At 44.1% G+C, this 26,333-nt stretch overlaps 2 protein-coding genes across 2 annotated transcripts; one reads left to right on the top strand and one right to left on the bottom strand.

The window, feature by feature from the left end:
* Positions 1-7,740: 7,740 nt before the first annotated feature.
* LOC139461252 (uncharacterized) lies at positions 7,741-17,902 on the top strand. Its single transcript, XM_071242888.1, has 3 exons — positions 7,741-7,806; positions 9,718-12,517; positions 14,440-17,902. The coding sequence occupies exons 2-3, from the start codon at positions 9,732-9,734 to the stop codon at positions 17,525-17,527; spliced, it is 5,874 nt and encodes a 1,957-aa protein (XP_071098989.1). The 5' UTR covers positions 7,741-7,806; positions 9,718-9,731; the 3' UTR covers positions 17,528-17,902.
* Positions 17,903-22,368: 4,466 nt separating this feature from the next.
* On the bottom strand, positions 22,369-26,248 carry LOC139461253 (biotin--protein ligase-like). Its single transcript, XM_071242889.1, has one exon. The coding sequence runs from the start codon at positions 26,014-26,016 to the stop codon at positions 23,638-23,640; it is 2,379 nt and encodes a 792-aa protein (XP_071098990.1). The 5' UTR covers positions 26,017-26,248; the 3' UTR covers positions 22,369-23,637.
* Positions 26,249-26,333: the final 85 nt, after the last annotated feature.

A 26,333-nucleotide genomic window follows, 5' to 3' on the forward strand; every position in this document is an offset into this window, starting at 1 on the left:
ACTTTGCCTGTCACTCGGCATTAAGGGATATAACAAGGACTGGTCTGCTCAGTATACTGTGTCTGAGTGGAGTATACATGTAAATAAAAGGGGAACTTTCTATATTCATAATAAATATCTGCCAAAATTGTGTCATGGTATCTCAGTGGGCTAGCGCTACAAAAACAGCTCTGGACTAGTACAAGCGCATATATACATATACACGCGTGCATGCACGTCGCTATATGCGTGCACTTATCATGGACGCGACGTCGTTAAACCCCATTTCACCTTAAATGTTATTCCCCTGACAATTATTTCAGTAAGAGTATTATTTTACGCCGCACAATATTCCAGCAAATATCACGGCTTGGGACCATTCGTGACAAACTCGTGTTAGTCCGGGACAAGCCGAATAGCGACTCATGCCCCTCTCGTGGCCATTTTCGCGACCGGGTTCCGTCTTAGCGCAAACGTGCATACCTAAAACAATTGTCAACTCGTTGCGTAATGGTTCACATACATTTCCCCATATATTACATATGTTTCAGATGCAATTTAAAGCACATCTGGACATGCAGAATTATACAGTATGATTGAGCACATTTATCTGTGTCTTGAGTATATTATTAGATGCAAGACATATGTAAAATCAAAAATTCTTTCTGAGGGATTCTTTGACGAAGAACTTGAAATCATACGCGTTTACTGATTGGTTTGTCGTATTTTCGCACATAACATTCATCGATAGGGAGACGAGACTTATTGCAGGTTACGGAAAGGGGCGAGTGGTGACGAATGGGCTTGGGACACGAGACATGGGCTTCACACATTATGCCAAAGAAGGGAAGGAACACGGGTCTCCGAGCGAACGCTTTAACCACTAGGCTACCCCATCGCCCCGCCTTGAATGGAAAAACGTTGTATGAAATGAACAATTGTGTATGAAAGTTGGTCTTAAATGAAGTATCTAAACTACGAAATTCTGCCTACAGTCCTCCCGGCTGCAGATGTCGAGCCGTTCTCCTACAACATCCGGGGCGGTCGGGTAGCCTAGTGGTTAAAGCCTTCGCTCGTCACGCCGAAGACCCGGGTTCGATTCCCGACATGGGTACAATGTGTGAAACCCATTTCTGGTGTCCCCGCCGTGATATTGCTGGAATATTGCTAAAAGCGGCATAAAACCATACTCACTCACGCACGCACGCACGCACGCACTCACTCACTCACTCACTCAGGCTCGGCACCCCGAGGCTCACAATATCGATCACTGGAATGTCTTGGCCACACTCGATTATGTATATACCGCCGCCATGCTACTGGAATATTGCTGAGAGCGGCCTGGCCACTCGATCCGGTTAGTCGCCTCTCACGATAAGCAAAGTTGCCTTCTAAGTCAAGACTGGGTTGCTGAAAACCTACTCTATGCCGGATCTTCACGGGTCGAAACCCTATCATCAACGATCTCGGGTGTTTACGTTTTAATCAAACCCGAGGGACAGCAGCCTAAACAAAAATGCATTAACAACTGTTTTGTTTCCAGCACACTTTCTATGAACCTTAAAAAAACGGACGTAAAATATTTCTAGCGTAGTAGTATACACATGTTCAGAACCTCGCCTTCGCTGGGGCTAGGCACACATACACATGGTTACATATACGAAGGCTGCGGGATCGATACCACTGAGATATCAGTAACATTTTCCGTTCCATCTGTCGTTTGATTTTACATCATTTCTTACATTGTGTTACATGGATTAGGTTCAAATGGAAACAATCCGTGGGACAGAGGGACTTCCAACAGGATATCTCTGAATGAAGTCCCTGCGACAGAGTGATATTCTGCAGAAAGCCCTGGTGCAGTGATATTCTGCAGAAAGCCCTGCGACAGGGATATTCTGCAGAAAGCTCTGGGACAGTGATATTCTGCAGAAAGCTCTGGGACAGTGATATTCTGCAGAAAGTCCTGCGACAGGGATATTCTGCAGAAAGCTGTGGGACAGTGATATTCTTCAGAAAGCCCTGCGACAGGGATATTCTCTGTGAACCCTGTGGTGACACTGTCCCAGTCGTCAATGTACCCCGTGAGGACGTTATCCCAGTCGTCAATTAGGAGATAAATACTATGTGTGTGTCTATTTCCGGGATTTTATCGAGTATTTGCATCTTGGAAATCCATCTCGAGACTCGAAAGCGTTAGCTTGATGGGCTCGAATGAAAATTTCCAAGATGCAAATACTCGATAAAATCCCGGAAATAGACACACACATAGTATTTATCGATATTGTAAACCTATTGTTTTATTTTGAAAAAAACCCATGCACACTCTTTAACACCTCGTACTTACTCACCCTTTGCTTTCGCTTCCTTCGGGGAATGCAAATCATATTTTCACCCTTTGACATTTGGTCATGTGACCCAAATTAGCCAATCACAACACAGAACACACTTTCTATAGGTTTACAATGTACCTTGTGGTGACACTGTCCCAGTCGTCAATGTACCCTATGGTGACACTGTCCCAGTCGTCAATGTACCTTGTGGTGACACTGTCCCAGTCGTCAATGTACCCTGTGGTGACACTGTCCCAGTCGTCAATGTACCATGTGGTGACACTGTCCCAGTCGTCAATGTACCTTGTGGTGACACTGTCCCAGTCGTCAGTGTACCTTGTGGTGATGTTGTCCCAGCCGTCAATGTACCTTGTGGTGATGTTGTCCCAGCCGTCAATGTACCCTGTGGTGACACTGTCCCAGTCGTCAATGTACCCTGTGGTGTGCTTGTCTCAGTCGTCAATGTACCCTGTGGTGACACTGTCCCAGTCGTCAATGTACCCTATGGTGTGCCTGTCCCAGTCGTCAATGTACCCTGTGGTGACACTGTCCCAGTCGTCAATGTACCGTGTGGTGTGCCTGTCCCAATCGTCAATGTACCCTGTGGTGACACTCTCCCAGTCGTCAATGTACCTTGTGGTGACACTGTCCCAGTCGTCAATGTACCATGTGATGTGACTGTCCCAGTCGTCAATGTACCATGTGATGTGACTGTCCCAGTCGTCAATGTACCCTGTGGTGTGACTGTCCCAGCCGTCAATGTACCCTGTGGTGTGCCCGTCTTAGTCGTCAATGTACCCTGTGGTGTGCCTGCCCCAGTCGTCAATGTACCCTGTGGTGACTCTGTCACAGTCGTCAATGTACCCTGTGGTGTAACTGTCCCAGTCCTCAATGTACCCTGTGGTGACACTGTCCCAGTCGTCAATGTACCCTGTGGTGTGACTGTCCTAGTTGTCAATGTACCCTGTTGTGTGACTGTCCCAGCCGTCAATGTACCCTGTGATGTGACTGTCCCAGTCGTCAATGTACCCTGTGGTGTGACTGTCCCAGTCGTCAATGTACCCTGTCGTATCACTGTCCCAGCCGTCAATGTACCCTGTGATGTGACTGTCCCAGTCGTCAATGTACCCTGTCGTATCACTGTCCCAGTCGTCAGTGTACCCTGTGGTGTGACTGTCTCAGTCGTCCATGTACACTGCGCGGACGCTGTCCCAATTTTAGGCGCGGCAATTCGTTGTGCAGAGTTGCGTCCCTTGGACAGGCCGGAAAACGACAAACCCTCGTAATAATAAATCATTTTGCAGTCTTCACATTGCATACAGCATCAAAATACAAAACTAAAATCAATAGTCAAAGTCAATATCAAAATCGTTTATTGGGAGCAGCATAGAGATACAGTTACGGCAAGAAAACTATTATGTTTCTAGGTTTGTCAGCACTATACCCGTGCTCGTGGGTTTCACCAAAATGGTAAACGTCTGAGGACTGCATCACTTCGGGCTTTCCTCCCACATTAAACTGACACGCCGCGATATAACTGGAATACTGTTATTACCGGCGTTAAACCCAACTCACTCCTGTGTGGACGCCGTCCCAAGTGTTAAAGGAGCACGGATCTGAAGCAATTCCCCGGGACTGGTTGTTGCCTTTGTTATTGTTTTTTTCCCCCGAGAGTAGCCGGATGACGTAGCAGAAATCTAGACTAGTTCGCGACCTGTGCTGCGCAATTCGTAAGCGCATTTGTCACTTTTATTGATAGTGTAAAGGCGTTATGTCAAATTGTCAACAAAATGAAAAAAAGTTTTAGAAATAATAAGGAAATGTAGGTATCTTTGTGGGAAGCATCGGTAATGGTACGATCGATTTACGTGTACACTATTTTGACTTGCAACACTAATAAATATTTCACCTGAGCATTGCTTGTTTTATCGTGTTTATATCTTTACAGTCGAAATAAGCAAAATTTTCACTTAGGAAATTTATTAAACGCCAAAATATTCAGTTATATATACAAATTGACTGACAAATATATCCATCTGTATCATTATGACAACGAATTCCAAACATTTTTATGTTTAATATCATCATGACATTTTATAAATTGCCTGAGTGAATCACATTTTACGCATTGACTGAAACATATACACGCCAAGAAAGGAAAAGACTTGTGAAAAAAAAGTCTATCGCGCATCGAAGAACTTCCCAACCAAGACGTAGAGGAACAAGACTGATTCTGTTCAATGCTTCAGCAAATGAAGGAAAACAAAATGCAAATATCCTAATTACAACCTACCAAACTTATAGGTATCATTTTAGGCAGCTTCCTTGTTCGAGGAATGTATCCACATAAAGGAACAATATCCCACACGTCTGCAGCTGTACCAACAAATTTATTCGATGTCACGTATCTCTGTAACAATCAAATATTTTAAAATATAGTTTCGGGATATTATAACCCGTGTTCGTTTCTCAACTGATCACTTAGTTTGTTTCAGTTGAGTCAAATAGGTGGCAAGTCTCAAAGGTCAGCTGAGAAAGCCAACGTGACAACTATTTTCATAATGTCCGCCGTTCTTAAAAAAATCCATTGAGCTAGATAACAATTAGCAATCAATCAACGTATTATCGGTTAACCCATTGAACAAAGTATGTTCGTTTTACATCGACACTTCACGCCATGACATTGCTTTAGTAAGCCTACACGTGTCATGTAAACACTTACTTTTGACATATCCAGCGTGCAAGATAACAGTGATCAACGTATTTTCGGTTGATCCTTTGATAGCTAGGAATGATCCGTTGATTTACAAAAAAAGAAAATCAGCTGATCATTCATCTCTTGCCGGGCTGCCACGTGCATATAACATAATACACATTTCACCTCACTTCAAACCTGGATTTAGGTTGAATTACCCCAGATACAAGACATGCCGAATGGGAACCTTTATCAGGTAATCTGAGTGGTGCTACCAGTAATTATACCTGTAATAAATTAACTAACTGAGCATCAAGTGAATGACGACAAATACACAAGTGTAGGGTTATGCCAGAAAAAAATGGATGACAACAAGGGAGCAGTAATCGTATTATTCACGCAATCCGAAATCCGAAAATGCTTTCACTGCAGGGATACTTTTTATTATTAAACTATAACCATTAGGGGTATTTCCAAATAACGACATCCGATGACCTTCCGTCGTTCTTTTAGGCTGAAGAAATTAATTAACATGCGCCCTTTGTCGAAATCTTCATAGATCACAGGTGACCAATCAGTGTTCAAAAATGCGTAAAACAAATATTGCCTCCAAGTTTATTCAGCTGTCCTTGCAGACAGTAGCCCAGTCTCTTGTCACGGTCAGTTGCGTTAGCGAGAAAATCGACACAGAGCTAGTGGGACCCAATGGGAAAAAGACTAAAATATTGACATTAAAATATCCTTAATTTAGATATACATTCCGGATTATTAATTTATAATAGTATTTACAAAGGATCATGAAAAATAAATAATACTTTCTTCTTTGATAGGCATTTAGAAGTTCTAAGGAGTACTAAATAAGGATAAGAATTTATGGATGAACAACTTCTTCATTACAATTAAGACCGACGTTTCGGTGTAGGTTCTAACACCGTTATCAAGCAAGCGATATACAGAGTACTTACTTACTTACTTATATTGGAGATTTAACGCGCGCTTTCCGACTGCAAGCGTATGTCGCACACGGGCCCAGCCAGGCCATTTAATGTGTTTCAAAAAAGGGGAAAAGTGAGTTTGTGCAACCCCGGAGGGGGGGGGGGGGGGGGGGGCGCTTTAGAGGTTGCTTATATAGTAATTTTGAAATTTTGAGATTTGGAAAGAATGCCAAGAGTGGGTGGGGGACGAACTAAGGGAGCTGTGTGTGTTGGATGAGGTAGATAAGGTAGTTTTGGTTTTAATATTTTATTCGGTGTTTAAATGCGACTAATTAGTCCTGTTTTAATTAGGTATATGCCTAAGGCTTTGAATTTTTCGAATTTATTTTGTTGATTTAGGATTGATTCTAGTGTAAGTCCGGTTTTAAGATTTAGGGTGGTCTGTAGTTTTGTTCGGTGTGTTTGGTAGTGTGTGCAGTGAATGAGTACGTGTTCTGGTGTTTCTTGTTGTTTGCAATGTGGGCAGTTTCCCGTTGTGTTTAGATTAGCTATTTTATGGTGATTATTTAGTTTGGTGTGGCCTGTTTGTAGTTTAGTAATTATTCTGTCGATTTTTTTGGATGGGTGTAGTATTTTGGGGTTTTTAGGTGTTTTTTTAGTACTTTCCTGATTTGGCTATTTGAGTTTTGGTATATATTTTGCCATTTGTTGTTGATTTTTTGTTTAGTTACACTTTTGATTTCTGATTTTGAGCTGGGTAAGTTTAAGCTTATTTCTGGGAGTTTAAGGGATAGTTTTGCTGCTATATCTGCCTTTTCATTTCCAAAGATTCCTACGTGGGCGGGGATCCAAATGAACTCTATTTGTTTACCTGCCTTAGTTAAGTTGTTTGAGCTTTTGAGTATTTGATTAATTAGTTTGGGGCGGTTTTTAGTGTTTTTATTTTTGAGGGCTTGTAGTCCCACACAGTGTAGTAAGCAAGTATATATACAAGTAGGAGGCAATGTATATACAGTAGAGTAGATATTGTTATACTTGAGTAGAGAAGCCTGTTGTGTACACGGTGAAGTCAGTGCCATAAACAAAGGATGAAGCCAGTAATGTAAACAACGGGATTATGGCTGATTGAGGTCTTTGATGAGTTGATGGTACGCCGGGGGTATGTAATAGCCTTGGTCACGGTTGATTGAGGGCTGAAGTCTTTTGATGTTGAAGGCTTCTTGTAGCTTCTTGAAGTCTTTGAGGTTGGTGGCGAGGGTTGTGACTCTCTCCCACTGGATGCTGTGGCTTGGGTTGTCACGGATGTGGTCTGATAGAGCTGATTTAGAGTCATCTTTGGAGACTGACCTTTGATTATCCTTACTAAATAATACGAACCGTTTTTTTTTCCTAAATTACAATTTAATCACAGAAAACACTCAGCAACATAAACGAAACTGCCAACAAATGAAAATACCCGTGAAGATCCGGGTTAGAACAACCCATCCTTGCTGTAAAAGGCGACTATGCTTGTTGTAAGAGGCGACTAACGGGATCGGGTGGTCAGGCTCGCTGACTTAGTTGATGCAAGAGAGATGCTCATCATGTCATTCGCTGGATTGTCTGGTCCAGACTCGATTATTTACAGACCGCCGTCATATAGCTGGAATATTGCTGAGTGCGGCGTTAAACAACAAATAACAACAATATATTTCCGTTTGCTCGGTCGTTTAAATGTACGGAATATTATTCGTTTCGTCGTGAATTCAAATATCGTTTCGTAATAGTTCAATTCCCAGTTTCTAACAAAAGCGCACAACCGGAAACGAAGCGCGCGTTTTAATAAAATACGGAACAGCGCCAGCTGTGTTACTTCGCTTAACTGGTGAGTATTGAATATTATCTTGCAGTGTGCCGTTGTATATTATATGGGGAATCTGGTGGTTTTGGAACGCAGCCCAATTAGCCGTTCTAACACGACTGAATTTTTTTTGACCTGTTGACAAATCCCGATTTGGCTATTCACCCGGGCCTGTAGTGTTTACATAAGCTACATTTCAGCACAAGCAGAAACACTTTAAGCAGACGTAGTTGAAGTTTTACGATCTGATAGCAAGTACCATTGATTATTGATGGATTTCATGGTCAATTTTAAATTATTAAATGAATTGTGTATAGGTGAGCCAAGACGGCGAAACACGTCCGCCATATTTGATCCGAGTTCGCCGGTGGTTGCTATAATACCCGGACAAGAGGTGAGGTCTCAGGGTTGATCTTTAGATGGTTTTGCATACAAGGCTGGTCATCTGTGTTTTATTAAAACCATCTTAACTAAACTTATGTTTTTCGTTCTGCTAAGTCTATTTTATCAGTCTGACTCTACGAAGCTCAGACACTGGTTAGTCAACAGGCGGCCGGATTTTAATCAGCGAATCAACGCCTGCCCGGTTTTTATAAACATTGCAGGATATACCCCACTCTAACATCCAAGCCTTCGACTTTAGAATTCGTCTCCACAAAGTTTACAGACATTTCACAATAAACATGACGTATTTTGCATTATTTTTGTAAGGGATAGATTTACCTTCAAAACAATGTCATGCGATATCAGCATAGCAACCCAAGATCTAGCCTACTCCTCTCAGTGATCAATTGTCTCTACGCACAGTGTCACTGCGATCTAACATCATTCGATATTTGTTCATTAAGAAAAAGCTCGTGGTGGCACGTTTTATAGCAAACGCCTGGTAATCTTGTTTTCAATATGTTTTCAGTTTCAACTTAATTCATTTAGGGCTAGCGATCAGTTATCACAGAGGACCAATTATATGCAACTCCCTGTTAAAGTGCACATGTGATCGCGTTTCATTTTACTTATCTTATTTTCATTAGAAATATTTATGAAAAGAATTATGAACGAAACAGACTCGTCTGAGGAAATATTAATAAAACACAATATATAATCACCTTGCTCAAATACATCTTTACAAAAGACACACAGAATATGAAAATCGAGTACGATACCAGACAAAATAAAAAATGTAACTTGTATACCTGAAGCAGTGCGCTTGATCATGTGGCATGTGCTGCTGAGACAAAGGTGATGACTGGTACAGTTGGTTGATGGAAAACTTCTGTTTCCACTGTTTTGATTCCCTATTGTCTCGTTGTCTCCCCATTGTCCGATTGGGAATAGTTTGACCGTAGCCCTGGCAAAATGTATTTAAATACTCGTATAAAATGATCTGGTCCTGCATACTGAAGTTGGCTGAAGTTTTATCTCTGTTCAAACATATTAAGTCAATGAAAGAAATGCAAACATTAATCACTTATAGTGTAACCGTGGAATTACGGATTTATCTGACAAGGGTACTTTGTTTGAAATGCCGGATACATCCCTGTAATCACCTCATTGTTCACCAATGAATGATGTGTATCTGAATGCTCAGGCTTTGTGTCACCTGTTTGCTTGGTTCAGGCTTGTCTATTTACAGACTCTTGTGACAATCCTCTAACACCGACCATTTTGGTGGCCAAATGCCACTCAAATCTTTGATTGGCGACCAAATTTTATCTTTCCCCTTGGCAACCTAACAGTAAACGTAACTGGCAACAATATCTGTTAAGATATCGGTTGGCTCCTAAATACTTAGGTTTGGCTCCTAAAATAGTCATGTTAGGAGCCGAACTAAGATAGCTGTATAAGATGGAATATTGCTGACTGCAAGAATAGTCATCATTTAATCATTCCTGCATGTGCTATCAGTGTTCTAATGAATGTGTCCTTCTTTTCCAGGTTGAAAACCTGTCATGTCCACTAGATCAGCAACCAAAACTACCCCAGGGGGGACATCAATAAACCCAGGGGGGACACCCACCAACCCAGAGGAGACACCAACAGACCCACTTGGGACAGGGCCTGACTCTCCTGCACCTTCATCTCCCACTCCTCGAGTGACACGCCAGTCGAGGCGTGCTACATTTGAATGTGAAGACTGTGGTAAGAAGTTCCTGACGGAGCAGATGAAGACTCGGCACAGCTTGATACACTCAGGGGAGAAACCACATGGGTGTGAGCTGTGTGGACGACAGTTCCGACGAACTGATGAGCTGCAGCGCCACAAGACCCGGCATAGCAGGGAGGATGGAATATGCTGCTTTGTGTGCAATGCAGAGCTCGACAGCAGCACAGACCTGGTTGGTCACATGAAAACACACGCCATCAACTTCAAGTCTAAAGTGTCCAGTGCGGGCTACACATTCCGTTCCTCCTCTGTGGTGAAGACCTATCGGGACCTGTACCGCTCCGACAACCCACAACCTTGTTACGTCTGCTTTACAGAGTTCCCAGGATGTAAGGAGCTTCTTGAGCACCTTGGTCAACACACTGCTGTGGAGCTTTTGAAAGGAAGCAGTGACAGGGAGCTGTGGAAGAGTTCCTCATCCTATGCTGAACTGCAGTATGTCAAGTGGAGAAGGAGAAGGGCAAGCTCCTTAAATGGTCTAAAAAGTAGAGGAAGAAGAGCAACTAGTGATAAACCTGAACCTAAATCTGAGTTCACACATGTATGCCGAGTGTGTCATCAGATGTTCAAGGGCGTGGAATCCCTGCTGTCTCACTGGATGGAAAGAAAGGGAAGGAGCGGCCATGATGGCGCAGTTGGAGGCGAGGGTTACGACACTCACTGTATACACATGCACTATCACGGCCGACGCCTGGGGTTCCGATGTGACCTGTGCGGGGAGACTTTCAACTCAGTGACCCCCACAGCCTCTCATCTGGAGGTTCATGCAGATACGGAGGTCAACACGCAGCTCACAGACACACATCTAGAAGTACCTGTGACAGACACTGAAGAAGTCACCGAGCCCACAGTGAAGATTGAGGAGGAGGAAAAGGAAGTGGAGAGCGAGGAAGATCAGAAAATTTTGTTTCACATGTCGGACGAGTCGGACGGGGAACTAGATCCTAATCCGTCTGGGAAGTTTGAATGTTATGTTTGTATGAAGGTAGCAAAGTGCAAGTCTGCCCTGCGTCGTCACATGATGATACACAAGGAGGAGAAGCCATTCCTGTGTCCGGTGTGTGGGAAGCAGTATGCTCGACCTGAGGACCTGAAGCAGCATCTGATCCGCCACGTGGCCGACCTGTACCAACAGGGCAACTCCACGGACCCCAACTCCAGGTTTAGGTGTGACCTCTGCACCGCCGTGTTCTGCTGTGAGAAGGACCTGCAGTACCATGGAGTGTATCATGGAGTGTACCGACCAAACGCCAGGGCGTACGTCGAAGGTCAGTCCACCGTGTGCCCCATCTGTGGGAAGATGCTGCAGAAAGCCACCAGCCTTCCCTCCCACATCGAGCTCCACACCCAGGACAGGAAGTATGACTGTGGGCTCTGTGGACGTACATTCAAGTCAGAGAGAAACCGAAACCGTCATCAGAAGATCCACACCGGAGTGAAAGAGTTTGTGTGTGAAGTCTGTGGCAAAGGTTTGTCAAGAAAGGCTGAGTATGACGCACATTTGAATCGGCATAACACCGACCCAACTTTCAATGGTAAAGCTGGTCGCAAGAGAGGCACGAAGGTCATCAATAATAAGGTCATTTACTCCAAGGAAATCTACAGATCACCAGAGGACAAGATGGCCGCGGCCAGAAAACCAAAGACTCGAGTTGTTAGGAGGGATCAGAAGGTTCTCCATCTTGACAGTAATGGAGAAGTCTTGCTGGACATGTCAGGGTTGTCGGGGGTAACTCACAGTCTTCTGTCTCTGCCGGAGAAAAGCATCATCCCACTTAAGAACAAGAAGAGGAAGATGGGGATGGTCATGGTGGATGACACCACAGAGTCTCCCTCCACTGGACACCAGGTGGTGCTTCAGAGTGTTGAGACACAGACGGAAGTTCTGACACCGGAACAATCCTCTCTGGCTCATAACATTGACATTATAAATTCTGAACTGACGGAGCCAACAAATATTTTGACTTCGGCTGAAGTGACCAGTGTTGATGGTGTGTCCGCGGCAGAGGACGAAGCAATCATCATCATTGTGCAGGACCCCACAACGGGGGAGAACGAGGTCCTGACCATCAAGAGTTTCCAGGAGGGGGCCTCCAAACTCATCAGTCCCAATGAAGAACTGATGAAAGCCTTGGAAAGTTTCCAGAAAAACAAGAGCCTGGATGAAATGACCACATTGCCAGCTGGAAATAGTGACGGCAGTACACTGGTGAAGACAGAAGTACTGGATCACCCCGAGGATGAAGCTGGTGATGAGGAACTTGTAACCATGGCAACATCTGCCACCACACTTGATGATGCTGTGCCTGAGATTCTAGGTAATGTGACATCGAGCACAGCCACACAAGATCCATTACATCCAGGTGACAAGGTGTCTGTTCCAGAACATGGTGACAAAATGTCGGTTCAACGACAGGATGACAAGGTGTCCGTAATGGGGGTGAACCAACCTCAATTGCCAGCCATCAAGGTCTCTGCTGATCAGGCTACGACGCCATCTGGGGATGGCGGTCAGTTGGTCAATAAGCCGGTCGCCTCCTCTCACCACTTGATTGATTCCAGTCCATCTAGGTAAGCCCTGACAGTATTATATTTTACCATGTTTACAATCACTGAATCAATATAACTCACTCAAGGCATTCTATTGTTAATTACTTGCACATGTTGCAGGTCTGATAACCCCAAAATATTCTTTAAAAAAGTTTTTTTTTAAATAACATATAATATGTATGCAAAGTTTGATTTTTGATCCAGCTATGACATTTTACATACCTACATTTTTCTAGTGTTACTGTAATTTCGACAACTCTGAAATTCACCACCACAGATACCTTGGATTCATTCACCACCATATAGACCCTGGACTCATTCACCACCATAGATACCCTGGACTCATTCACCCCCATAGATACCCTGGACCCATTCACCACGAGATACCCTGAACCCATTCACCACCATAGATACCCTGGACCCATTCACCACCATAGGTGCCCTGGACCTATTCACCACCATAGGCATGATAGGTACCCGGGACCCATTCACCACCATACATACCCTGGACCCATTTACCACCATAGATACCCTGGACCCATTCACCACCATAGATACCCTGGACCCATTCACCACCATAGATACCCTGGACTCATTCACCACCATACATACCCTGGACCTATTCACCACCATAGGTACCCTGGACCTATTCACCACCATAGATACCCTGGACCCATTCACCACCATAGATACCCTGGACTCATTCACCACCATATATATCCTGGACCTATTCACCACCATATATATCCTGGACCTATTCACCACCATATATATCCTGGACCTATTCACCACCATAGATACCCTGGACCCATTCACCACCATAGATACCCTGGACCTATTCACCCCCATAGATACCCTGGACCCATTCACCACCATACATACCCTGGACCTATTCAACACCATACATACCCTGGACTCATTCACTACCATAGATACTCTGGACCCATTCACCACCATAGATACCCTGGACCTATTCACCCCCATAGATACCCTGGACCTATTCACCCCCATAGATACCCTGGACCCATTCACCACCATAGATACCCTGGACCTATTCACCCCCATAGATACCCTGGACCCATTCACCACCATACATACCCTGGACCCATTCACCACCATACATACCCTGGACCCATTCACCACCATACATACCCTGGACCCATTCACCACCATAGATACCCTGGACCTATTCACCCCCATAGATACCCTGGACCCATTCACCACCATAGATACCCTGGACCCATTCACCATATTAAATTACACTGTTCTTTCATGAGGCCGCAATGTCAAATGTCGCTTTATATTTGATTGGTCATTGAAAAGTTCACAAACTGGGAATGAAATGTTGTGGTGGTGACATCACATCCAAAATGTAGGAAATTATGTTAATAAAGTTGTGATGACAAGGTGCATACATGCATGAAAAGGCGCTGAATTTGAGTGTCAACCCTCAAGAATCCTTGAAAATCACCAACATAGCTTGAAAAGCCATGAATTTGAACAAAATAACTTGTACTTGTAAATAAAAGTATTAAATTTAATCTATTTTTTTATGTGTTGGTAGTGAAAGTAAATCTTGTTTGAAAATTTGTGGTGTTCATACTGCTTTTTAGGTCTTGCGTTTAATATTGTATGCTGGATTTTCAAAAATATTTAGGGCGGTCGGGTAGCCTTGTGGTTAAAGCGTTAGCTCGTCATGCCGAAGACCCAGGGTTTCCCGACATGGGTACAATGTGTGAAGCCCATTTCTGGCGTCCCCCGCCATGATATTGCTGGAATATTGCTAAAAGCGACGTAAAACCATACTCACTTACTCATTCAAAAATATTTACGGACTAATTCTAATAACCCTACTGAAACTGCCTTGAATTTTAGTGTTCCACATCTGTAGAAACACATTGTTTTCTTTATGCTCATAATTTTTGTCCACCCTCTTTTTCCAGTGTTCCGCCTGCACAAACCGACAACCTCAATGTCAAGGTCGTGTCCTTCACCCTGGATGAGACAACAGGTATCCTTGTTCCTATATACCCAGAGAAGTCCAGTCTCACACTGTCAGTCATTGGGGACAGAACAGCAGGTGTTGCAACGGACACCATCCCTGTAGCAGGTGTTGCCACGGACACCATCCCTGGACCAGGTGCTGCCACAGATTCTATCCTTGGAGCAGGTGTTGCAACGGACACAATCCTTGGAGCTGATGTTGCCACAGACACCATCCCTGGAGAAAGTGTTGCCATGGACACCATCAATGAAGCAAGTGTTGCTGCAGACACCATCAATGAAGCAAGTGTTGCCATGGACACTTCAGCAAGTATGGTGACTCTTGCTTCTGGCACCTCCAAATTACGTGACTCCAGCGAAACAGCAATGACGTCGATGTTGCTGAACACTGATGGCGACCTGACTGCAGTGGAGGCGCTGATGCAGATGAAGTCGCCGCAGCATGCAGGTCTGAGGCCCCATCTAGTAGGTCCAGGCGGAGACAGGACCACATGCACTGATGTTGTGCAGAAGTCTGTCAGTGTCCCAGTGTTGAAGTGTACTCCAGATGGCAGAGTCATCAAGACTCCAGCAGGTGCTCCAGCAATTTTCAAGTCAGTCAAACTGTCTCCAACCTTACCTTCCAGTCCTCCAGGCAAAGCTTTGCAGGCTCAGTCTGCAATTGTGTCAACTTTAGAGAATCCTGTCGCTGATGATGAATACTATGTTGGTGATGATGGCGATGACATTTCTAACGATGATGAAATAATGGAAGAACCCGTCAGGAAGAAGAGAAGGACAAAGAAGGATGCAGAGTGGATCCCTGCTAAACCAGTTCGTAAATCTCTCCGCAACAGCTATGAAGGAGTCTCAAAAATTGTTGCCTCTCTCCGCAGACAGAAGAAGCATCCTAGAGAAACCGTGAAGAAGATGAAAGCCAAAGCTGATGTTGCTGCTGCAGATGCTGCTGACATTGGTGGGAAAGAGAATGGTGAGCCAGACCGAGAGTTTGTGAAATGCAACATCTGTCGCAGTCTACAGCCATGGGAGGATCTGAGACACCACATCGACACAGAGCACGGGGCCAACGCCTACCAGTGCGGGCTGTGTTCACAGGGATACGACAACAATGTGGATCTCCACATGCATCTGTTGGGGCACGAGAAGGACGACCGCATCAAGAGGACGTTGTCGCTGTTGTCGGGGGACACGGAGGTGAGGAAGCAGTTAGTGAGTGCAGGGGGGAGTCCGGCGTTGAGCGGGGAAGCGTCAGCTGCCATCTTGGCCCTGGAACGGGGTGGAGATCTCAAGGAGGTGCTGGCTACTGTTGAGGTCGATGTAGAGGACCTCATTAACACCGACACAAAGACCAACAATAAAGATGGTGGGACTAACATAGAAGACATAGTCAACATCGACACAAAGACCAGAAGTAAAGATGGAATGACAATAGTGACCATGTCTAATGTTAGGAGCGGTGTGGAACACGACTTAGGTGATAGGGGATCAAGTCAAAACCCAAAATGTGTTAGAACTTCCACAGAGACAAATCAGGAAGACGTATGTGTAGATTCCAGTAGCAGTACAAAAACATCTGCCAACAGGGATTACCGCATCAAGAACTCTTCCTCTACTGAGACCACATCAAGTCACACAGAATGCTCTGATGACGCAAAGCAAGATGGAGATTGTGCAGCTTGTCGTGAGTCCTTCATGTCCTCATTTTCACTGAAGAAACAAAACTCAGAATTGCCTATGAAGCAGCACACCTGTGGCAGGATGTCATCTGAGGGATGCTCGCAAAAGGAGGAGGGAGAAGAGAGTCGGGAGTGTCTCACTTGTGTGTGTGGTCTGTGTGGCTACCGGTTTGTCAATGTCAATCTGCTCACCAGGCACGTCAAGGCTCACTACAGAGAAAAGCCTTTCTCCTGTGACATGTGCAACAAGAAGTATGCCCGCCGGGACGAACTCGTGAAACATCGGATGTCGCATCAGGCCGTTGTTGTCCACAAACCTAAACAGGAGCGAAGGAAGTTCCTGCCGAGATCTAAAACTGGGAAGTACCCGTGTCACCTGTGTAAGGAACAGTTCAAGACCTACCAGAGCAGATACACACATGTATTGTGTCATGAGAGTGATAAGGCCAGTACTTGCGAGAAGGTCGACAGTTATAAACCCAAAGACAAGTCTAGCAGTCATAAACCCACAGACAAGTCAAGCGTCACCTGTGATGTGTGTGGCCTTGTGTTGTCTGGACCTCGGCATCTTGTCCGACACAAGCTCATTCACACGAACGAACGCCCATGGCTGTGTCAGGAGTGTGGGAAAAGCTTCCTGCGTAGTGACGATCTCCGCGTCCATCAGAGACGACAACATGGCAATATTGGAAACTCTGACACCAACAGGGAATCCAAGTTCAGGAAAGTTTGTCCTTTCTGTAAACGAGTCTTCACCTCTTTCAACTCCTTCCGCAACCATGTGAAAACCCACAAGAGTGAGAGACTGGATGGAAGCCTGAAGTGTGACATCTGTGGGAAGGTGTTCATCAAACACATCAGCCTCCGCAACCACCAACAGATACACAAAAACACCTACCGCCGTGGCATGAAGAGAAACACCACCGTTCATAAACCAGCGACCTTGACCTACAACTGTGAAGACTGCGGCAAGCAGATCAAGAGCAAAAGCAACTTCGTCCGTCACATGAAGCTGCACAACGAGGGCAAGCATTACATCTGCTCCAAGTGCACCAAGGGCTTTGCACGCCAGGCTGATCTACGCATGCACGAGCGGCTGCACACAGGCGAGCGTCCATTCCTGTGTAACCTGTGTGGAAAGGGCTTCACTTCAAACTCAGCCCTCAGCCACCATGTGAAGATGCACAACCAGCCCGTTGTGTACAAGTACTCGTGCACCCAGTGTGAGGGCCTGTTTGCTTCCAGGAAGGAATTCAAGGATCACGTGAAGAACTGTACGCCGAAGCAGATGGAGATTGTCTTCATACAGGAGACGGAGGCTGTGCCCATCGAAACTATTGAGTATTTATGAGGAGGCAGGGAGAACAACACACATGAAAGGCCCATGGTGTAGATCCGGGTTTGACTTGGTCTTCGGCAACCCATTCTTGTCGTAAGAGGTGACTTCCAGGATCGACTGGTCACTCACTGACTTTGTTGATGCATGTCATCATATACAAATTGGGTAGATAATGGTCATCACTGGATTGATTGTCTGGTACAGACTTGATTATTTACAGAACGAGTCATATTGCCGGAATATTGCTGAATGTGGCATTATACAACACACACTTGAAAGACTGTATACCTTACAGGTAGAGATGGTCTTCATACAGAAATAATAATAAATAATAATAATAATAAAGCAATGCCTGTTGGAATTTTTGTATGTATCTGTGAAGGGTGATCAGAGTGGAAATGAAGATTGTGAGTCCATTTATATTGTGTGTTTTTATTTACATTATTTCAAAGTGGTACCTAAGGCTAAACCAATAATAGTGTTGGTTCTCAGGCATGCTTGCATCATCATAAACTCAGCTGCACATTACGATTTATTTTCATTAAAAAAAAGTCCTAATACTTAAAAACAATGTGATCCAATATAGCACGTAGTTACTTCCCTTTACTGTGCATCTCACATTCTGGTCAGGGCAGCAGTGTGAGTTAGTATGCTTGTTAATGTAGGAGGCCCTTTCCCAGGATGATGGTACACAACTGTTTATTGGGTTAAATACTAGTTTGAACAAGCAATACAAAAAAAACACTACCTGCCTGCACTATATTTTCAAAAGTCATTGCCTGAGAACCAATTCTTTTGGGTTGTCTATGGCAACAGTACATTGGTTGACAACCCCTCATCATAGAAGGAAATAGATGATGCTCAGGTCACACACAGTCCGAAAGACCTGGAAATGAAAAGAAAATGGACAAACTTTCTACATCATGACTGCTTATTTCCGTGAGTGCCCTGTGAGTGAGTGAGTTCGTTTTTACGCCGCTTTTAGCAATATTCCAGCAATATCACGGCGGGCGACACCAGAAATGGGCTTCACACATTGTACCTATGTTGGGAATCGAACCCGGGTCTTCGGTGTGACGAGCTAACGCTTTAACCACTAGGCCTGCCCCAAGTGCCCTGTGACGCACCTGAACATCTCCGTGAGTGCGCTGTGGCACACTTGACAGGGAAAACAATGTACTCGCTTGCATTGCAAGAAGTAAATCTAAGGACAGGTTTTGCTTGAGGTGAGGTGAAAGGCGGTTTAATGTTTAGATTATTGCACTGATATGAGGACGTGTGTGTGTGTGTGTGTGTGTGTGTCTACTTGTATTAGTCCAGATAAATGCCAGTTTAATAGTTGTAACCTACTGAAATACCAAGCTGCAGTTTAAAATGGATACCCCCACTCAGGCACATTGTACTAACTCAGAGCCAACCAATCCTTATTTATCTCCTCAAGGCTGAGTGTCAGGCAGGGTAACAACAAGTACCATCTTTTGACATCGGTAGATCAAACCACCGACCTTCTGCTCTCCCACCCGTGAAGATTCCGTGGTAGAATAGATCTTCAGCAACCCATGCTTGCCATAAGAGGTGACTATAGTTGTGGCAAGAGGCGACTAATGGGATCGAGTGGTCAGGCTCACTGACTAGGTTGATGCATGTTATCGATGCTCATGATGTCAATCACTGGAATGTCAGGTCGAGGCTCGATTATTTACAGACCGCTGTCATATAGCTGGAATATTTTCTTTAAGAGGCATTTAGAAGTTGGAGTACTGAGTAAGGATAAGATATATGCTTGATAATGGTGTTAGAACCTACAAAAAAAACATGAAAAGATTTGGAAAATATCTGTTGACGCTTAGTTGGTGGTACACATGCTTTGCAAATCCTGCAATCTACTGAAATCTGCACGGCAGTTTACGAACCGGATGTTGATTTCATTTTGTGATTTTGATTGGACAAAACATAAAGTAATTTGTTCAGCCAAAATATAACACTGTAATTACAGCCTTGTTCGGCAAGGGTGGAAACTGGACTTTTACAGTCAGTTAACTCCCTTGCCTCGGGAAGATGCACAGTATATATTTTGCTGACCACCATGTCACAATCAAATGACATCACTAACCCCTCTGCGGCAGTAGCTGGCTAGCTATACTTTTTACACTCAGGACACTGGTTATTACTGTTTACAAACTGAAAAAGTTGAGACTGGTTTTGGATGATAAATAGAATCCCAACCTAGTGTCTACCAAGCTCAAAATATATCAAGACTTACTGACAAAATAGAAAGAACCTCGGCAAGCCATGGATATCTGTAACCCTGCTTGCTGTAAAAGGTGACTATGCTTGTTGTAAGAGGCGACCAATGGGATCGGGTGGTCATGTGCAGTGGTAGGTTGGTTGGTTGGTTTGTTGTTTAACGCCGCACTCAGCAATATTCCAGCTATATGACAGCGGTCTGTAAATAATCAAGTCTGGACCAGACAATCCAGTGATTATTATCATGAGCATCGATCCACGCAATTGGGATCGATGACATGCATCCACCGAGTTAGCGAGCCTGAAACCCGATCCCGTTAGTCGCCTTTTACGACAAGCATAGTCACCTTTTACGGCAAGCATGGGTTTCTGAAGACCTATTCTACCCCGGAATCTTCACGGGTGCAGTGACTTGGTTGATGCATGTCATCGTATCCCAATTGCGAAGTTCAATGCTCAAAATGTCAATCACTGGATTGTCTGGTCCAGTCACGATTTTTTTACATACCGCTTTCATAAGGCTGGAATATTGCTGAGTGTGACGTTTTGTGCATCCTGTTCATCACCAACATCTCCAAACAAGTTTTGTTTTGACAGAACCCACCGTACAGGGTTCGAAATTCTTTTTATCACAGCGCCATAATCTCATTAAAATCAGACCTCAGTTCTCGCTACCGCTAAACAAAGATCTGAGGACATCCCATTAGGGATCACGTCAGAACGACCTTTCATCCGACCAATCAGAGCATCGCTTACCAGATTATGAAAGTGACAGTCGGAATGTGATTTCTAATCATGCAGCCTCGAGAACTTTAACTCCGAACGACTGAATCCATACAATCTAGACCATCTATTAGCCATTCCAGAATGTTCTTTTATTCAGGTTTCAAATTTGTAATCGAGAATTTGTCATAATATGTTTCGAAGCGTAGTCGCCAATTTGAAATTAGTGCCGTAAAGCACGAGAAAGCTGCCTTCTGATTGGTCATTCCATTGGTCGGTCAAAGTTCGCTCAAGGTCGGTCTGACATGACCCGTAATGGGATGTCCTCAGATCTTTGTTTAGCGGTAGCGAGAACTAAGATCTGATTTTAATGAGATTGTACAGCGCCAGTAACATGGTTAAAATTGTAATACTATGGTCAAAATAAGTCCCAGAACATTGTGAAGCATAGCAAACTTGTTTATTATATGAAGCCAATGATGAATATACTTTCACCAAACTTAATGGACCATGTGAACTGACAATGAAAATGGACATACTGAATCAATAGTGTGACCAACATCTTGATTCACAAATAATCCTGGTGATTCAGAAACTAAAAAGTGTATTAGGCCTTCTTTTAAACTGGTTTACAGATTTTTTTCTCCCAAAAATTGGTTTGTAGGGAAACATTTAAAATAATAAGATATAATAATCTGACACCACATAACAAGATACCTGGGTGTGGCTAGAGTTACTTCCCCTTAAAGTAATCGCTGAAGTGATTCCTTCTTCAAAGTAGTGACTTATGATGGCAATGTTGTCGTGTTATTGTGTTGGGGTTTGGTTGTGTTCAGCAGTTGGTTCTTAGTAGAGACCTGAGATCGATCACCTCTGCCAAGTCTTCACTCACCTCAACAACTATCCACCCAATCTGGTCGACAAAATCATCTCTTCGGTACTCCATCCCACACCCAGATTTGCAACCCTTAAACCCGAGTCAGTGCCCTTCCGCATCACCCTCCCTTTCATAGGGAAAGCCTCCCACATCATCAGCTGCCTCCTCAAACAACAAGCCAACATAGACACCTACATCCACCAGTTACACCTCCCTCAATACCCTACTAAGAGCCAACGGCAGGAACACAACCAAACCCCAAGAGCCTAAAGGTGTAGTTTACAAAATTGAGTGCCACTGTGGACAATCTTACGTATTTGAAACCATCTGCCCCATCAACACCCAGAGCTCCAGATAAGCTGCGTAAATGCGTAAAATACGCATCAGAAATGCAGAAATACACAGTAAAATTTTATCCAAGCGTATCAAATACGCAACGAACATTACAGATACGCTACAAAAATAAAACTTGTGCGTATCATCAAAATATTGTGAAGTAACCCTGCGTATTCGATTAGCAAATCAGCAACCTATTTTGAAAAAAAACGGGCATTCCGTCAACCTTGCCAAACTCCACGATGACAGTTACATCATGATCATTTGCCATCACACTTTCTTGTGGAAGTATCGTGGTATTTTTGAGTCCTATAAAGCTCTCGAACCCCCACGACACCAGTGTGACAGTGTTATCCTCCTCTTTATCATATAATGTCATTCTTTAATTCTGTGCTTCAAAATCGCTTTCCCTCACTCACAAACATTACCGAAACATTGCAAGTTTTCCTGGAATGCGCGCATTAATATTTATTACGTCACAGGGTAAGTGATATGTCAGTCGGACAGTGACAGTAGCCAATATAGTTCCAACTGAAATCTGTTTCTTATACAGTGGCGAAGCAACATATACGCAAAACAACAATTGTTTTTAATTGCCTTTCGCAGCAATCCATCGGTCTGTCCGCTAGAGTAACTGCCCTTTGTCAAAGGGAAGCTACTCTAACCCTAGTCTATGAGACGTCATGGCCACGGTCAGACGTTGAAAGTCGGTCTGTCCTGTCATAACGATAAGAAGTGTAGTCAGATGTACACACAGCGACAAAACGAAACAAGGTAACAATTCAAACATATTTCCGCCAAATCCAACTATTTTAATTTGTGGAGGAGGTTTCAAGCCGCAGAGGTCTACAAGCACAGATATGGCTACTGATCCCACTTGGCTAGGCCACGTGCCCTCGCCAAATTGTTTCGAAATTTATATCTCCCAAAGTTGCCAAAACTTATAAAATGCCTTAGCTACGTCACAGTTAGACACAGATTTTCAGTATATTAGACTATTCTTTTGATAACGATAGTAATTATCCCTGTAGTTTATCCAGATTCCCGATGGTTAATTCTGACTCGATCGCCGAATGACAAGGGCGACGCCATGTTTGTTTATAAACAGTGAAAGTAGTCCCTACTTGACCTTTGATATTTGCATCTCTATCCGCATATGACCCCAACGGATATCGTTTTTATCCGTTGGCTTTATCCTGCCGAGAAACCTACCCATTATATGATAAATTTGAATGCGCAGACAGAATTACTGATACCCAATGATTTTAAAATGCATGGGTAAAATACCCACAACACCAAAAGCTTATCTGGAGCTCTGACACCAGAAACATTGAGCACAAAACTTCAACCATCAAATCAGACAGTAAATCAGCCATCTCGGACCATATCAGCAACCGTCCTAATCACAACATCAACTGGGGAAAGATCCAAATCCTCTCCAGCAACCTCCATGATTTCACTAAAAGAAAACTAACAGAAGCTGTCCACATTCGCTGCCACAAGCCATCAATCAACAAAGATCAAGGCTATTTCATCCCATCCGCCTACTATGAACTCAATAATCACCACACCTATACAAACTTATCCTGTTTAATTGGCTTCATGTCTCATTAGTTTCCGCCCATGTGTTCTCTGTCCATCACGTTGTGACAGTGTTATCCTTCTGTTGTCATTACTTACTCATGTTATCCCACTCATATATGTAATTGTTGTTACTGTTAATCCTCTTCTGTTAATTCCACACCTACTATATATGTTCTCTACAATGTTCCTCATTCAGTCTTGACAACGGTATAAGGATCTATACTGAAACGTCGCCTTTATAGTATTAAAGAAGTTGTTATCCATATATTGTGTCTACTTTGTCATCCGTCAACTTCTAAGTAATGCTTATCAAACAATTCAGTGTGGTTACCATGGTTAATTCTGCATAAGTGCGTTAGCGTGGTTTAATAGAGATAAGGTTGCGCATCATGTCAAACGTGTTTCCATCGGGCTGGACACTCAACCTACGGCCACTGTCTGTCACCACCTCTAAGTAGCCAAAGTCATCCATCCCCGTAATTGTCATCTCCTTACCCCCCTCACTCTCCACAGTCACACGCACCCCGCTGTGAAGCCAGCTCTTGTAATACCTCTCACAGAACTGACGATGTCCATGGGTCTGGAAGTCTGAGACGAGTCTCTCGATATGAGTCACCGTCCTGGCAATGAGCTGGTCAGTCGAGCAGGGGGGTAAGTCTGTGCCATGGACAGCATTATACTGTTGGACAATGTCGTTGATACAGATGGTCGGGTTTCTGTTCGTAACATTAAACCCACACCCGATAATCGCATGAATTGTAGATCCCATGATGGTCGACGTGACTATGACTCCGCCCAGTTTCATTTTATTGCTGTAGTAGATATCGTTAGGCCATTTCAGCTTCAGGTCAAGGTCCTCGTACCCTGCCATGGAGGTGATGCTGCTGACCACTGCCAGTGCTGTGATGTGTTGAAGGAAGGTCACTCTCTGTCCGAGCTGGCTGTTAGTAGGGACCCGGACATGGAGACTAAACATGGCGCATCCCTCGGGACTTAACCACGCGTTCCCCCCTCGCCCCTTCCCGCTCGTCTGCCTGCCTGCTATTGCCACTACTCCAATACTCTCCGAAACGGAAAACTGCAGTCCTTCAAATAAGGTCATTGTTGTTGGTATCACATCTGCGTAAAGAACTGTTTGACCAAGACATGATGTTTTCAAATTTTTCCAATACGCTTCTTCATTGAAGTATTTGTGTTTGTGAGGTCCTGAAGTTAATACAGGCAGATGGGAACTACTCACTGTAAGATTCTGAACATCTGTAGCGATGAACTCAAGATTCACTGACCTCGAGGTCAAGCACCTTCCCTTAAGTCGATTCTCTAGAGATGAAAGGAACAACTCCTTAGTTTTGGGAGAGTTTGTCAACAGGGATGCTGGCGTCAGAGGGGGTATCCTCTGTTGAGAACAGTCCAGCCCAAGCCATGTCAGGAGGTATTTTAAGATTTCAATCCGAGAGGAATTATCGTACTTCAGCTGGTCAAATGTGTCTGGATCCATAGCAGCTTCAGATGGATCTTTTTCTAGATGCAGCTGGGAAAGAACAGCTTTGCCTGCAACTGTCCCTCGACCAGAGATTCCCATCATCACCGGCTTCCCTTGTTGATTGTCCCGGGCCAGCACATCGACACATACTCCTGACGTCACGCCAACATCGCCCTTGTAGTTGTATCTTCCACGGATGCATTTCACGTCTTTCCATTTCTCACTCATACTGAAGACGGATAAACTTGCTCTGGGTTGAAATTCCTCTCTCTCAAGAAACTTGGTTTCAAACATGCTTCCAAAACTCATTACCTGCCCTCCATTGTTGTAATAATCAAGGAAAATATCGTTTGTACCGTCGTAAAGGCGTTCGGTAGCTATGACAAGCAGAACAGTGTTGTCGAGCCAGGGCGTGGTTGTGACCTGGTCATGTTTCAGATGGTAGACAGTGTACGAGTCCGTGTTCACACAATCAGTGATAACTTCAGAGACAGTCTGAAAGTGTCGAACTGAGTCATGCTTTCCACAGTAGATCAAAATATTGGGTGGTTTAGGGCTTAGAGCTTTTTCTGATTTAACCTCATTTGTCAACTCTGGTTTTGATGTTTCTTGGATATTTGCAGGACTATCAGTTGGATTGGACTGATCTGACTTCAGATGAGACCGCTGAATGTCCACAGGATCAGGGAGGCTGATCCCACTGTCACCACCTGGTCCATTTTCTGTCATAACTGTCTGCATTGATAGAAGATCTAAACCTTCTCCCTCTTTTGGACTTTCTTCACCTAATATGGTACACATGTCGATGAAATCATCAACGCTACATCCTACCAGAATTCCTATGCGTGCACCACGTGTCCATGCTATTGGTTGGCAAAGTTTTAAGATCCAGTGGTGACCAAGATCTGGAAATTCTGTAGATATATTTCCCTCCAGTAAAACATGCAACTCATGTGGCTGACTATCACTTGTCTCTCCAAACCGACTCCATGTTGACAGATTTACGGTATTCTTGGGGGTGATCGAAGACAGTAGAATTGTATCGTCGTCATGCAACTTTGTTCGAACTCTGGGTGACTTTGGTTTGACAAACTCAGAGTAGTGACCCTGCATAGAGGATACAGTTTCTATTCTGCTTACTACAATGCTGCTGTTACGTACGACATGGCGGACTGCCGACATGAGGACTTCACGTCTGCGACATCGTCGATACCACTGGACCAATGAAATATATCCCAAAGCAAGAAACATCACTGAAAGAGGTTCGTGCCAATCGCTGTTATGTGTCACTCCTTCCCACGCTTGTCGTTTGATCCGGGTCACTTTTACTTGCCTGCATTCATGATCAAGTCTGGGTCATGTTGCCCTATTGAGTGCATGTTACCTACACTCGCACAGTCAATATCGAAAGTACAATCACATGTGGAATGCCTGGGTCGTATTTGTCTAGCTCCTCCACAGCGCCACCATTGTCCCTCCTACCTCACACACTCATATTTCCGTCTTGTGGCTGTAAGGAGCTCAGACAACCTTGACCTTACAATATAAACTTTCAACATTGCTTTTCT

The sequence above is a fragment of the Haliotis cracherodii genome, unplaced genomic scaffold (assembly GCF_022045235.1).
Source record: "Haliotis cracherodii isolate W230 unplaced genomic scaffold, xgHalCrac1.p SCAF_14, whole genome shotgun sequence".
In the NCBI taxonomy this organism is placed as follows: domain Eukaryota; kingdom Metazoa; phylum Mollusca; class Gastropoda; order Lepetellida; family Haliotidae; genus Haliotis; species Haliotis cracherodii.

What these genes read in the sequence shown, in the direction of transcription:
- LOC139461252 (XM_071242888.1), top strand. Translation starts at nt 9,732, where the DNA reads ATGTCCACTAGATCAGCAACCAAAACTACCCCAGGGGGGACATCAATA. An exon ending in ATTGATTCCAGTCCATCTAG is followed by an intron (nt 12,518 to 14,439) that starts GTAAGCCCTGAC and finishes CTCTTTTTCCAG; the next exon opens with TGTTCCGCCTGCACAAACCG.
- LOC139461253 (XM_071242889.1), bottom strand. Translation starts at nt 26,016, where the DNA reads ATGTTTCTTGCTTTGGGATATATTTCATTGGTCCAGTGGTATCGACGA.